Raw genomic sequence first — 14,780 nt, 5'->3', positions numbered from 1 at the left:
GTTGGTGGATCTGTAGTACAAAGCCCATTTGTGTTTACTGATATGCATATTCAGATCCCACAGAGAATAATCTTGCTGAAAATTATTACCTTGAGAGTGAAATCCTCTTTCCATGACCCCATGTTTGACTTTCATGTGCCTGGTTAGGTTCCCCTTCAAGGTGAATTTGCTGGGACAGTAGAGGCACTTAAATGGCTTACTATCTGAGTGCAAGTGCATGTGTCCCATTAAATTGTGCATTCTGTTAAACTCCTTTCCACACAGCTGTAAAAATGGTAAAAATGAAAATTATTAGTTTGAAGCAGTGTTTTCAAGGACAACATTTTTAAAGGAAATAGAACCTACAATTCTCAACTTAAACCCTGACAGTTTTGGCTGCAATATATTTTTCAAAGTTCCATGCAAAAGTCCTCCAGACAAAAACATATGGTTGACTATCTAAGGTGTTCTGAACTGCTGACATTTTTTAATATTGGTGACCAGGACACATAGTCAAGGATTCCCCAAAAGCAGTCCATGTTGTTGTCAGGAGGGGAAAGACTTAAGGGAGTAATCTGCAAGGCTCTTAATCTGAATGAGATTCAAAGCACAAATTTCTGCCCTGGTGAACCATTCCATTTGTTTATACATCTAGCCTTTAATCAAGGGCAATGTCAGGCAGAGATGGAATTACAAAATAAAACCAATTAAGGGTTTCTGTGAAACAGTCAAGCAGAATATTACTTCTCTTTAAATGGAAATTAAATGGCTGCACATTTTGCTAAAAGTTAGAAAAAGCAGTTCCTTGTTTTTCTGTGTTTCTTGCTCACCCTTTTTTTCCCTGATTGCTTTATCTTCTGTTTATCAACTGGTGTGTTTTGGTGTCTCTGGTGAGTAAGCTGCAATTTAAACACTACTGAGCCTGCAAGAATGACTCAGCTTTCCCTGAAGCATGTTTCTGCCAGCTCAAGCCATTGATCATTCAATTTTCCCTTTGATGGAACAATAAGGGTGGGTTTTATTCATTGTTGTTGTTTATTTAGATGGGCCCTTTTGTAGTCTGGACTCTTATGCATTCTTAAGACATGAGAGTTTGACATCACTATTACAGGCATCTAGTCTTACTTGTCTTCTGGGCTTTCCTTATCAGGATTTATAATTTTATTCACATTCAAGTGGCTATTTCCATCCTCTGCAAACTTCTCTCTTTGCTCTCTACTTCTTTTTTTTTTTTCCCCTGACTTGTTTTACCATAAGATTTTAATTTCTTAAGGTTTTCTTTATTACTATATGAGCCAGAATCACCATTACTGAGTAACTGAAACCTCTATCTAGCAGAGCAACCATCGGTCAGACAATTACTAAATAGAAATTACTAAGAATCCACCAGAATTTTTGTATAATCTGAATTCTGGTTTTATTTATTGGGTATTACAGAAGATCTGATTCAGAACTTGTAGATTAAAATTCAGAAAGTCATCACCTGGAATATCTGGATGAAATGTAGATAATAAAAGGATCCTTGGAGAAACAGTACTGTATGTGTTGTGGTTTAAACCCTCTCTTGAGTTAATCAATGAATGTTAATTAATGAATCAGTTCATTAATACAAAAATTAGCAGGTATACTGTTTTAAAATAAAAGCTAGAGCTGAATCAAAAAGCAAAAAGAAAGACTCTGAAAACATTCACTTGCTTTTAAAAAAATTATTTGCTTCAGCTGGTTATGTACCCTTTTGTGATTTTCTGTTTGTGATTTTGCTAAAATAAAAATTCTAGCAAATAAATTTATCAGCAAAGTGTTAGACAAGACAATTGGTGGGAAAAAAAAGAATAGCCACTGAAAATTAATTTTCAAAAGTAAGGTATCTGTTTCCAAGGGTCATCCATCCACTGAGGAAAGAATACTGGCTTCTTCACATTCAAACAAAGATAACATGCAGGATTGTTTATACTCAGAGAAATGCTGGAACCAAAAAACAACTCAGAAAATGCTGGAAGGAAACAGAGGAGAAGAGTACTGATGGGCACAGAAAATTTGCAAGGAATAACAGCAGCTGATTGTACCTTGACAGCTGCTGGAACAACCTGTAAATATATCAGTATTACTCTTCCTACAAAAATGTCAACAACAATATCTCTCTAACACCTCTTTGCTGAAGGCTTCTGGTTATCTGCTTGTATTGTGGCTGACTTATGCTGTCACCAGGACTTGCTTTCCTATAGCAGGTCTTCTCTGTCTGAACTGGTAACCAAGGAAAATCACGTTGAATAGATGAGTGGCTAGAGTACTGCATGCAAAACCGTATCTGCATAAGGTCTTGAGTATTGAAACTGACCTAGGAGGAGCATGTGGTTTCTTTCTATCAAGACAATATTTGTTTCTCTTTCTTCATACTAAAAAGACAGGGACGTGGTAAAGGATAGTTTTTTAGCATCAGAGTTCTGTGTTTCTCAATGAAGTTGACAGGTTTTCCATGTCCCAAAGTCAGGCACATCTTAGAGATGTGTAATGTGTTCATGTCCTGAAATCTTCTCTGGGGATATGAGGAAATGGTGCTAGAGTGCAGAGGTGGGGCAGGAAAATTAAAGTAATGCAGATAGGAAAATTGTTTTTTGGAATGATGGGTCTCTGTGGCATAATTTCTGGTTTACTGGTCCTTTTAAAAAGGCAGAAGACAGCTTCCAGATGAACATCTATGATCCAGAGGTAAAAGGAAGTAGGTTTCTCACTCATATGCTGGAAGACTGCAACTCAAATATAGCTGGAGTACACAGGTAATGCTCATTGAAGAGCCTGAGTCTGCAGATCAAACTAGAAGATGGTACAAGATTTTCTTTCTCTGCGACATGACAGGCTTGTGAGCACTGATTAAGCAGAGTATGAAAGATGACCCTGAGGCAGCTGCATGGGGGGGAGCTCCAGCAGAACTCTCTACAGTGCACCATAGTACTCAGGGAGATGAACTTGGGATATCGGGAACAACATGGTTTACTTGTGGACTTTCTGTTAGGCTGTCTACTTGAGACAAAACAAAAATAACATCTTGAAGAGAAATACGTCAGCTGCAAGTCTGCTGAGGAGACTTTGTTGCACTGGCTGATGAAACGGACTTCAGTATAGTTTGCTAGAAAAGTCTGTTAGTTCAACCCTAGATTTTCTCCTCCTAAGCCAGCACGTGAAGTATCATCCTTCTAGATTTGTCAGCCTGTTTTGTTTCTTCTCAAAGTACTTCTCTCTCACATTTTCTTTGTTTTGGGCTCCTGTTTAAGACACACATTTTTAGATGGGGAAAAAGGTGGAGTTCAAAACATCTGCTGCAATGTGTGTTTGTCTGGGCTGAAGAAAAATCTGTTGAATCCTTTATTGGAGGTCTGAAACATTGATTACTTCAGCACTAAAAACAACAGTAAATTCCATGGGAACTTTCTCTACAGATCAGAATTAGTACTGTTGCACCAATTGGTGTAAAACCTTCATAACTCTTTAGTCTTTTTTTTCTTAAACAGAAATAAACAAGGCAACATGGGCTCAGGCCTTTAAATTCTACAGACAAGTTCACTCTTCAGAGGAAAGTTAAACAGAGATCCAGGCTGCAGCTGGATGAGGAAACAGAAGGGACAACTATTTGCTACTCCCTCACTTCTGAGAGTCTGTGCTTAGTTGTGATTAGACACATAGGAAAACTCATGTTTTCCTTTGCTGTGAGAAAAAGGTAAAGAAAACCATTGCATGTGGTGAAGTATAAAGGCTACTGCTGTGCTCTCTTTCCCTTGCATTCTTCTTCTTTTTTTTTTTTTCTTCATAAGAAGGGTGTTCCTTTCCTCAAAGAAAGAAGGAGAGGGAGAATGACTGTAAACTGTCCAAAAGGACCGTGAGAAAACAGGAAGCTTTGAAAAGTACAAGAGAAAGCAAGATGAAATCTATTTGCAGGCAGTTCCCCGGGGACATGTGAGCCATTGTTAAGCAGGCTGTTCATAAAGCTATATCCTTCCTTCTGCTGAGGAGGAGCTTGGTGCCAAAAGGCTGCTATCTGGTCATTGCCTTAACCCTCCGAGTACCTGCCAGAAATATTTGCTTTCAAAAGTCTTTTGAGGGCTCTGTCAGAGAGGTAATGTTAAGATATTCCTAATACAAAAGAGAAATTCCTGATTCTGCCTTTGCTTATTGTTGCAATCTTCTCTGTCAGGGGCCCTGATGTTGGTTCACACTGCTTCAGCCATACGAGAAACAGATTCGCTGTGCTTACTTGTTTCTTTCCTCCTAGGGACACTGGGTGGGGACAGAAAAGTAAAAAAATAAGAAAAACAGGTGTTCCTGTAGAGCTTTTGTTACTGGCTGGAAAAAACATACTGGTGATACTCCATTTCCCAGTTCCAACTACTGCCCTCTCCAAGTTTCAATAATCTGTCATCATCAAACACTGAGCTGAACACAACCTTCCAGTTTATCTGCACGTACCTAAAAAGTCATGTGTATCCACATACTGCACCCACAAAATCTGATCCAAAAACTGAGTTTCTTTTCTGAACTTTGAGGAGTCAGATGAGGACTTCAACCAAATAGAAGCAAGAAGGAGGTTTGCAGATGTTCTCAAAGAATGAAAATCTCCAGCAGACCTGACATGTTACAGCCTAAGAATTTCAGTAAAAGAAATTCTTTTATCAACATAGAATAATGGAAGCCCTACTATACAAAATAATATTTTAATAGGACATAAATTAAAATAAAAATACTGAAGTCGGTATAATTTGCTGCTAGTTTTACAAAGGAAAATTTTTTGAACTTAACAGAAAAATTATGAAGTCAGAAAGATTCATTTTGACATTTTCTTACTAAAACTAGCACTGAATATCATATATTCCTATGACATTTTGAAGTTCTACATTTTTTCAAGAGACAATAATTCCTTTAAAATTTTTCATCCATCTCTGCTTCTTCATGAAATATTCCTTTAAAGAAAATATTCAATACCATAAAGATGTAGGATGAAGGAGTTCTAGAAATTGCTTCCAAATCAGTCTTCAGTTACTTATGCACAAGCTGGGTTATGCTCCACTCTGTATTTAGAGCCCTCTTAGAGCAAATTAAAGTGGGGAAAAAATCTATGACCTTTGACTTCACAAGGTATGACTACAGTAATGAACCAGATCAGCAGCAAAAGAACTTATGTAGCATCCAGTACTGAGTAAGAATATAGACATGAATAATTCATAAGGAATATATTAGAGTTGAACAGGGTCAAGAAAGCATTAATGTTTTACGGGGAGGGAGGAGAAGAGAGGCTGGAAAGGGTATGTCAGCCTCCAGTGCTGGGGGGAAGGAGCAAACTGGAATTTGCACAGGATTGTAGAAAGGCCAGATGGTCTCAGAGGCTGTTTTGTTAGCATACTGCTGTCCTGCCCTGAATTTCAGTCTGGTAATTACACTTGGCCCTTTCAAATCCCTCCTGTAGTTGTATTTTGCTGACTGCTTTCTTGAACTGTTGCATAGCATCACTGTGGGAAGTTGTGGCTGCTGCTTTTCCATGATCCTCTGCAGGGTGCATGACTTGATTAATGCTTTTTGTAAGTGTTTCAAGCTATTAAGCACTTAGACTTCTTTTGGGTGGTTGTACAAAGCCAATGTCAGATATGTTTGTTGTCCTCAAACATCTGTGGCAGTTAAATTCTCACAAGGCAAAAAAACCCCAAAACTATGTGAGGATGAAAGTTACTGATATTGAAGGGAAAGGGAGTAAACCACAGGTATTTACCTCCATTATTTTGTGCTACATAAGCAGAACCTGGATAAAAAAAAAGAAAACCAGACTGGTTTATGCTAGTTTAAGTGCAACTGCAGTATGTGTTAGCATGTTTTGTTTTTCTAATTCTACCATATAATAAAATGCTAATATTGGAGAAATATACTGTAGGTTAATGCCTTTGCCACCAAGTGCACTTACCTTGCATTTGAAGGGTTTGACATCAGAGTGAACAATCATGTGGGCCTTGAGAGTCTGCTTTTGCACAAAGCTCTTGAAGCACAAATGGCATTGATAGGCTCTGATATTGGTGTGGATCAAGACATGTCGCTTCATGTTGGCCAGCAGGGTAAATTCCCGACCACAAATTCCACATTTGTGCTCTTTCACACCCTGAAAGAAAATGTAAATGGAAATTTCCTGTAAATGGAAAATTTTCTAGATAATTTAATCTTCAGTACAGCAATGTATGAATTATTCATTCTGTATTGGCAAAGCTGATAATAAATTATTTCACTTTTAATATATTTTCAAGTAATAGATACCTGTGTATTTTTTCCTGACAAACTCTTACAAGCTTCTGAGAAGCAGAGAAGTAAAACAAAATGTAAGCTTAATGAAATAATGAAGTTTGTTTACAAATCAACGTGACACAATGTCAGAGCTTCCCTGTCCTGCTCTGCTGCTTAAGTAAAGTATTGATCAAACATATACACGTATTGACCAAAATAAAAGCCCACCAGTTAAAGACTAAAGTAGTGCTTGCCTTTAATAATTGAATATTACTGGATTATGAAAAAGACACAGCCCTATTTTGAAGAAAGCTAGAGAAAATAATCTGAAGTAATGGAGAGTAGTCAAACAATACCACCAAATAAGATTATACATCTTGCATTTATTGAAGAGATAAAAATCTGTTTATTCTTAGTGGATTTTTAGTAACCCCAATGGAATGATCTCATTTTATATGAGATTTATAGAACATTTTTATCACCTTTTTTGTTAACCACTCAATTTACTACTGCATAATTCAATATTCTTACTCACACCTGTGTGGTCCACCAGCTTCTCAAAGAGTGATTTAGATACTATGAAAACCAAAGAATTTGCTACTAAACAGCCTAAGAGTTTAACTTGCAGAAGGTAATAAGGGTTTACTAGGTGAGAGCAATTACTCCTTCACAGGCCTTCTTTAAAAACATGTGAAATGACTGTCAGTGGAAGTTTTCACAGTTAATTACAAAGCTAAAACTGAATGTCAACAGCAGCTTCAAGTGTCTGCTCATCTGATATGACGATGCCTTTAGTCAGCTAAGTACTGTGAACTATATTCACAGCTGAATCCACCTGCAGCTGTGGACAAACAAGCAGAAGCTCTCTAAGGGCTCAGGGGCATTTTGTTTCCTGTGACAAAAAAAACTACCAAGTCTTCAATTAGTGGAATCTTGCATGGTAAATTCAAAGACCAGGGAATCTCCAGGAAGAAGAGAAATTATAATCTTGAAGCAGAAAAGAAAAAGTAAATGTGGAAGTAGAGGTTGTCGGGTTTTCAAAGAATATGTGCCTATAAGACTCAAGTGCTCTAGCTTTCTGTATTTTTAATGCTTTTCATGTAAAAGCCAAAATTCAAATGTTAAAGGAAAAATATGCAAACCTGGAAGAAAATTTTTATTAAAGTGGAAGGTGTTATTATTGTCTTATTGTTTTTGTAGAAGTGGACAGTCAATTTCAGAGATTCTTGAATAGAACAATTATATTTTTCCTATTTTTGAAAGCAATCTTTTTTGGAAATGTTCCAGAGCTTGCTTCTAGCCTGAGCTGACTCTGCTGTTACTGCTCTCAGCAGTGGCAAGACTTCCACTTGATATGAATTGGCTGTGATTATGATCCTGCTTGTCCATTTCTATTAATTGGCATTCTGGACAACATACACACAAAGGGGAATTTTTCTTAGGGTTTTTCGGTTTTTAAATGTCTCATTATAATGATTCTTCAAAACCTGATGAGTAATAACTTTTTTTTTTCCTGTGGTCCACTAAAAACTCATCTACTACCTAATTAAGGAAACAAAGTAGGAGAACTGATTTTCAGTAAAAAAAAAAATTTAAATTTTGGGGTTGAGGGGTGGTTATACAGCTCTGCAAAATTATGTTATTTTACAGAAGGTCATTCTGAAAAAATCCCCAAGAAACAGAGAGATGTGAATCCAGTTTGGAGAAGTAATACAGGTGGTTTAATTGAACTCCTGCTTGTAACAAAGTTGGGCTGTGTGTGTTCATTTTTAAGACTGACAAAGACATCTGGCTTATACTACTGCCAGCAATGCTGAGGTTTCTGCGTAAGCCTCTGCAGGTGGCAAGAGGCCATGTTTCTGACGAGGTGGGTATATTTGTGTTTAGTAGCTTGTAATCCTCGTGCTACCTTCAGATGCAAAGCTTACCTTGTGAGTCAGGGAGTGTTGCTTCAGGTGGTGGGGCTGCACAAACTCCATGCCGCATTCAGTGCAGATGTAAGGGCGGATGTCTTTGTGCTTCATCATGTGGTTTTGCAGCTGACTTGGGTACTGGAAGGTCTTATCACATTCGGTGCAATTGTACTGTATAGGGCCACGGTGGGTGGTTAGGTGTCTCTTCAGTTGGGCCAGAGTTGGAAAGTCCAGACCACATTCCACACAAATGTTCTCTCGTCCACTCTCGTGCTTAGACTCATGTGCTTTCAGCTCACTGGGGTAGGCAAAACCTCTGCCACAGATCCTGCAGTTGTAAGGTTTGATGTCACTGTGTTGCATCATGTGTCTCTTAAGGTGACTAGTTTGGGTGAAAGCCTTGTGGCATACCTGACACTTATGTGGCCGAGTGCCCTGATGTGTCAACATATGTGTGTGCAAGTGGCTCAGCTGCTTGAAAAGCTTGCCACACCGGGTGCAAGCATGTGGCTTAATGCCACTGTGCCCCAAGATATGGGTCACCAAATTGTACTTGGATGTATAGGACTTCTCACACATGGGACACTGCCAGCGTTTCTGTTCACCCCCCACATCAACATAGTAGCTGTCATCTATCTGAAGATTGACATCTACTCTTTCCACTTTCTGTTTGTTTTCACCATTTTCTCTTACTTCAGCCCTCCTGAAGGGTGGTTCTGGAGGTCTTTTCATTTGAAAAGGGTTCCTGAAATGAAAGTTTGGTGGCACAATGAAAGGAAACATTAAGCCAGGGTGGACTTTAGGATAATAAGGGTAAGGAGCCTGCATGAATGCTGGGCTATTGGGCCATGCCATGTTAGGCTTCACTGGTTCTTTCTTAATGGGCTTGGCTCCAAAATGCTCCAGAGTTCTGTAGAATTGAAAACCAAAGTTGCAGAGGTCAATCATCTGGGAACTGTACTTGGGCTGAGCTGGCTGTTGGAACACCAAAGGGAGACTGGAAGAGCCTATGTCACTGTGATCTTCAGGTCTGTCTGGTGGTGATGAGGAATCCTCAAGCGTGATGGGAGGAGGCATTTTTGTTGGCATGCTCTTGCGTTTACGAGACCCTCCTTCCAAGGACCCCTGGAATGTTTCCATGTTTTCAAGAGGAGGAGGACCATAGCAGAAATGTGAGAGGTGTGTTCTGAATTCTTCATCAAATGGAGTTGCTCTGTGTGGCTTTGTAACAGGGCTGAGTGGCTGCAGGCAGCGGGAGAAGGGAGAGGCTCGGGTATTGTCCACATTAAAACTTGTTTCTTCGTTCTTCATCATATTCGATTTTTTTCTCCGTGACCCAAATTCCTTAAAATAAGCAAAAGAAACCCCAAATGTCTTTATTTCTTCCTGTTCTTCTGGATTTAACATTCTATTGACTATTTTATTGTTTTGAAGGTTGTTGGGTTTTTTAACTAAATACAATTAAGGACATCTTAAGTCTATATAAGACAAAGGCCTTTTAAAGGAGAATTAAATTGTTAAGTGAGAGGCAAAAAAGCCTTGGTCTTCATGCAGCAGATTTGGCCCACACAACATTTTTACAACATAAACATTCTGTACTGTGACACATTACTTCACAGCTGAATCTGTATGGCAATGTTTCTGCTTAATTTAATTCAGTCAGTCTGTTTGTGGGCAAAATTCTGTCCTTGGCTGCACATGCACAGGCTCTGGAAATTGGCGGTGCATCTAAAGGATATGGCAATACAAACAATAATATGCACATTTATTATGGTTGTGACATGAAAAGCCAAAGCCAAAAAATGTTAAACTTCTTTGTATCATTAACATGTGCTGCTGTGAGAGAAAACAATGGCCAAGTGATCTAAGGACACTGTGTACCATCAGGTTTTGCGCCATGTTTCCTGGCTACTCTCACTTTGTATTGTAATAAGAAGGCGGAGATAAATTTATTTTCTTTGTTTTAATCCCAGAGATATTTGCCTGGCAGATCTGGGGGAGGAAAGACATTTGACAACTCTCCAAATTAAATTCAGTTTAGTAGGCTTTATCTACGATTTGTTTGTTTGTTTGTTTCTAAACAGGTAGGCAAAATCACCACTATAAAACTAAATATAGAGCTGATGTCAACAGAACCCTTGGGACTCCAGAGTAACTGACACCTAAAAATGCTCTGAGCATATCTGATGATACTATGTGATAAAGCAGATTAATAATTTTCGCCTAACAAAATTTTGTGTTCCACTGATCATATGGGGAGCTTCATCTGAATTTGTAGTTCATCTAAAATATTGATTTTAAATTTTGGTTCATCTTAAATAAGGCTGCTATCTTTTCCCTTGTCCTTCTAGAGTCATGGAATCAGAAAACATTCATGTCAGAAAAGACTTTTAAGATCATCAAGTCCAGCCATTAACTGTCAAGTCCACCACAAAAACATGTCTGTAAGCACCACATCTACACATCTTTTAAATACCTCCAAGGATGGTAACTCAGTCACTTCTGTGAGCAGCCTGGTTCAGTCCTTGACCACCTTTTCTGTAAGAGGTTTTTTCCCTGGAACAGCTTGAAGCCATTTTCTCTTGCCCTGCCACTGGTTACCTGGGAGAAGAGGCAAATACCCACCTGGCTACAACCTTCTTTCAGGCAGTTGTAGAGAGGGATAATATTCCCCTTAGTCTCCTTTTCTCCAGGCTAAAAATTTCCAACTCCCTCAACCACTCTTTACAGAGTAAAGACCCTTCCCCAGCTCCACTGCCCTTCTCTGGACATGCTCCAGAACCTCAATGTCCTTCTTGGAGTGAGGGGCCCAAAACTGAACACAGGATTTGAGGTGTGGCCTCACCAGTGCCAAGTACAGGGGGACAATCCCTGCCGTGGTCCTGCTGGCCACACTGTTGCTGCCTGGTACAGGCCAGGATGCCATTGGCCTTCTTGGCCACCTGGGCACACCCTGGCTCATGTTCAGCTGCTGTCACCAGCACCCCCAGGTCCTTTTCCTGTGGGCAGCTTTGCAGCCACTCTGCCCCAGCCTGTGGCGCTGCCTGGGGTTGTTGTGACCCAAGGGCAGGACCTGGCACTGGGCCTTGTTGAACCTCACACCACTGCCCTCAGCCCAGGATCCAGCCAGTTCAGATCCCTCTGCAGAGCCTTCCATCCCTCCAGCAGATCAACACCCCCACCCCACTTGGAGTCGTCCACAAACTTAGCAGGGCTACTCTTGATCCCCACATTCAGATCAGTGAAGATATTAAACAGAACTGGTCCCAGTACTTAGCCCAGGGGAACAGCACTGGTGACTGTCTGCCAGCTGGATATAACTCCATCCACGACCAGCCTCTGGGCCAGGGCATCCTGACATTTTTTACATGCTAAACAGTGCACCCATGAAGCCATGAGCTGTCTGTTTCTCCAGGAGAATGCTGTGAGAAATGGCGTCAGAAGCTTTGCTGAAGTCCAAGAACACAGAATACACAGCTTTTCCCTCTTCCACTGAGCAAGTCATAGAAGGAGTTCCTGTTGGTGAAGTAGGACTTGCCTTTCATGAACCCATGTTGGCTAAGCCTGATCCCTTGGTTGTTCTGTATGTGCTGTGTGATAGCACTCAGGATGAGCTGCTCTACAACCCTCCTTCCAAGCCTTCTTGTAGGTGGGAATCATATTTGCCAACCTCCAGTCAGCTGGGACCTCCTCAAACAACCTGGGGTGATGGTAAATGATGGAAAGTAGCTTGGCAAGCACTTTCACCAGCTCCCTTGGTACCCTTGGGCAGATCCCATAAGTCCCACAGACTTGTGCATGTCTAAGCATTGTACCATGTTGATGACCATTTCCCCTTGGATTATGGGGGCTTCATTTTGTTCCCTGTCTCCCAGCTCAGAGGCCTGGGCAGTCTGAGAACAACTGGTCTGACTATGTCAGACTGAAGCAAAGAAGGCTCAAAGTACCCCAGCCTTTTCTTCACTGTTCAATGCTAAGTTTCACCCCACATCCAACAAAGAATGAAGATTCTCCTTGGCCTGCTTTTTGATGTGAGTGTACATATAGATGCTTCTTGTGTTATTTTTTGTGGCAGTAGCTGGATTAAGCTCCAGTTGGGCTTTGGCCATTCCAGTTTTCTCTCTGCATAAGCTTGTGACATCCTTGTGGCCCTCCTGAGGGACGCACTTATATAAATGTGTGTGTTTGTGTGCATGTATCTAGCCAACCAGGCAAAGTTTAGGTTGGAAAACTAGACACATTTTCCCTCTATCACCTGTGACATGTTGATGCTATTTATACCATCATTCTTGGAAATGCTGGGTGGAGAGCATGAAGGTGAGTGGAGCACTAAATACACTCCTATTTCTATTTCAGGAAGCTACATGCTGGATAAACCTTCTTCTAAAGATAGATAAAAGCACATCTCTGTGACCTAGTTAGGCCATGGACAAGAGAACACATCTTTAAAAACTTCCTGCAAAGAGATTGCTTCTTTCTAATAGTGTAGACCGAATAATTATCTTTGAGATAAAAATGTGAAGCTAAAGGCTCAGTGACTAAACTCTAAGACAGAAAGCTTAGACAATGGGATCAAACAATGCACGAAGAAGGACTAACTGAAGGAAAAACTGAATGCTATCTAAACTTATTACTCAAAAATCACATTGGATAGAGGTAAAAGATAAAATAATTGCTTACAACTTGGACAAGTATCTAAAAATTACGCCACAATATTACTTTCAGTTGATGGTGCACTGACTGGAAGTAGTGTACATATATATACACAATATTAATTCATGTAATTATGGAACATCCTGATTTGGACGGGAGGGATCCACAAGGATCATCTAAGTCCAACTCCTGGCCTTGCACAGGACACCCTCAAGCATCACACCATGTGCCTGAGAGCATTGTCCAAATGCTCCTTGAACACTGTAAGGCTAGTGCTGTGACCACTTCCCTGGGGAGCCTGTTCCAGTGCCCAACCACCATCTGAGTGAAACACCTTTTCTTGATATTCAAACCAAACCTCCCCTCACTCTGCTTCAGGCTGTTTCATCAATTCCTGCCACTGGTCACCAGAGTGAAGAGATTGGTACCTGCCCTGCCTGTTCCCCTCATGAGGGAGTTGTAGACTGCAATGAGATTTCCCCTCAGTCTCCTCTTCTGCAAGCTGAATAGGACAAATTAACTCAGCTGCTCCTCATACGGCTTCCCCTCACGGCCCTCCATTGCCCTCCCTTGGATACCCTGTAAGAGATTTATATCATTTATATAATGTGGTGCCCTAAATTGCACACTATGTCTGTAGGTATGCATATATACACATACATATATATATATATATATATATATATATATATATATGGTATTCATCCTACTGTTTCCTTGTCACCCTAGCTCTCTGGTGAAAATAACAACAGTTAGATCTTGAAAACTCTTCGGGTAGAAAGGTTTGACTTATTAAAAAGGGAGAAGGGGAAGAGAATCCCAAGAATACTGAAAACTTCTCAACTTCTTTCCCAAAGAAAAAAATCTGCTTTAAAAAATCCTTTTTAGCAGAGTGAACTCACACAATTTGAACATAATGCCTTTAGATCAAAATTTTCCCTATAAAGTATGTGCCTCAAACATCTTTCAACTTTGTATCTCATTTTTTCCCAACAATAAGTGTATAAAATTCTTTAGAAAGCCCATAGCAATTGAGGACCCAGCTATGTTATTTACTGCTCTTGTTGGATTATTGAAATGATGCCAAAAATACGTAGAAATTACGAGTTGTGTCTAACTGCTCTCTCTTTTCTTGGCTTCCAGTTACTCCCTTCTTTCACACAGAGTTTTGTGCAAAGTTTCACTCTTTATGGAACACAGAGATTAAGAACTCCTTGAAATAAGAAAGAAACTATTTCCTTGTGCTACTAACCTTTGACTGCTTTCAGTGAGCATATGGGCTTATTCCACTGGCCACAGCTACAGGCATCACAGGACCAATCCTACAAGGGAAAGTGTTTAAAAGTGTTTATAGTCAGTGACCAGCACAATCAGAGATGTGCTGTATAATCCAACACATAGAGGACTTAAAAGAAAAGGGGAAGTCTAAATACGGATCACCTTGTTGGTTTTTCTCCCCCTTAAATTCCTATAATATATACATTAATTATTTCTTCTTCCATTCTGGTAGCAAAGCCTTGCTAAATTGAATGGAGGCATGATCTTAACTATGTCCAGAACCCAATTCCACAAAAACATGAGTTCTGAGGAAACCATAGAAGAGAAAACAGATTTGTCTCTTGTTGAAAATACAAAATATAGTTAGGGAACAGTCCCTTGTTCCTTAAATAACTTCAGCAGAGAACTTTAAAGTTTTAGTACAGGTCCATAGTACACTCTTTCTACCTGGCTTTGGAATAGCAGATGTCATTTTAATACTCAGCAACAAATAAGGCGGGAAGGAAGTTTGAAGTTAAATTTTTTTGCATTATTTTAATATATTTTTTTATTTAAATATTTTTGTATTCAAATTATCACTTAAGAACCCTTTGTGTTTCTTGTATAAGTACTTTAAAAGTTTTCTCTTTCTGCAGAATTTATTATTTAAAATGTAGTGCTATGTAGTGTGATTCTAAACATTGGATGGTCATTGCAAATTCT

General features: G+C 39.7%; 1 protein-coding gene across 1 annotated transcript in view; it reads right to left on the bottom strand.

Annotated features, from left to right (window-relative positions):
• The window catches only part of ZNF366 (zinc finger protein 366), a 35,876-nt gene that overhangs the window by 7,744 nt on the left and 13,352 nt on the right, over positions 1-14,780 (bottom strand). Inside the window, 3 exon segments of the mRNA XM_069001113.1 lie at positions 90-264; positions 5,924-6,115; positions 8,163-9,491. Of these exon segments, the coding sequence (XP_068857214.1) occupies positions 90-264; positions 5,924-6,115; positions 8,163-9,491 (1,696 nt within the window).

The sequence above is a fragment of the Aphelocoma coerulescens genome, assembly GCF_041296385.1.
Source record: "Aphelocoma coerulescens isolate FSJ_1873_10779 chromosome Z unlocalized genomic scaffold, UR_Acoe_1.0 ChrZ, whole genome shotgun sequence".
Classification (NCBI taxonomy): Eukaryota; Metazoa; Chordata; class Aves; order Passeriformes; family Corvidae; genus Aphelocoma; species Aphelocoma coerulescens.
Note: the sequence above shows the minus strand (reverse complement) of the source record. Positions and strands in the feature narration are given on the sequence as shown.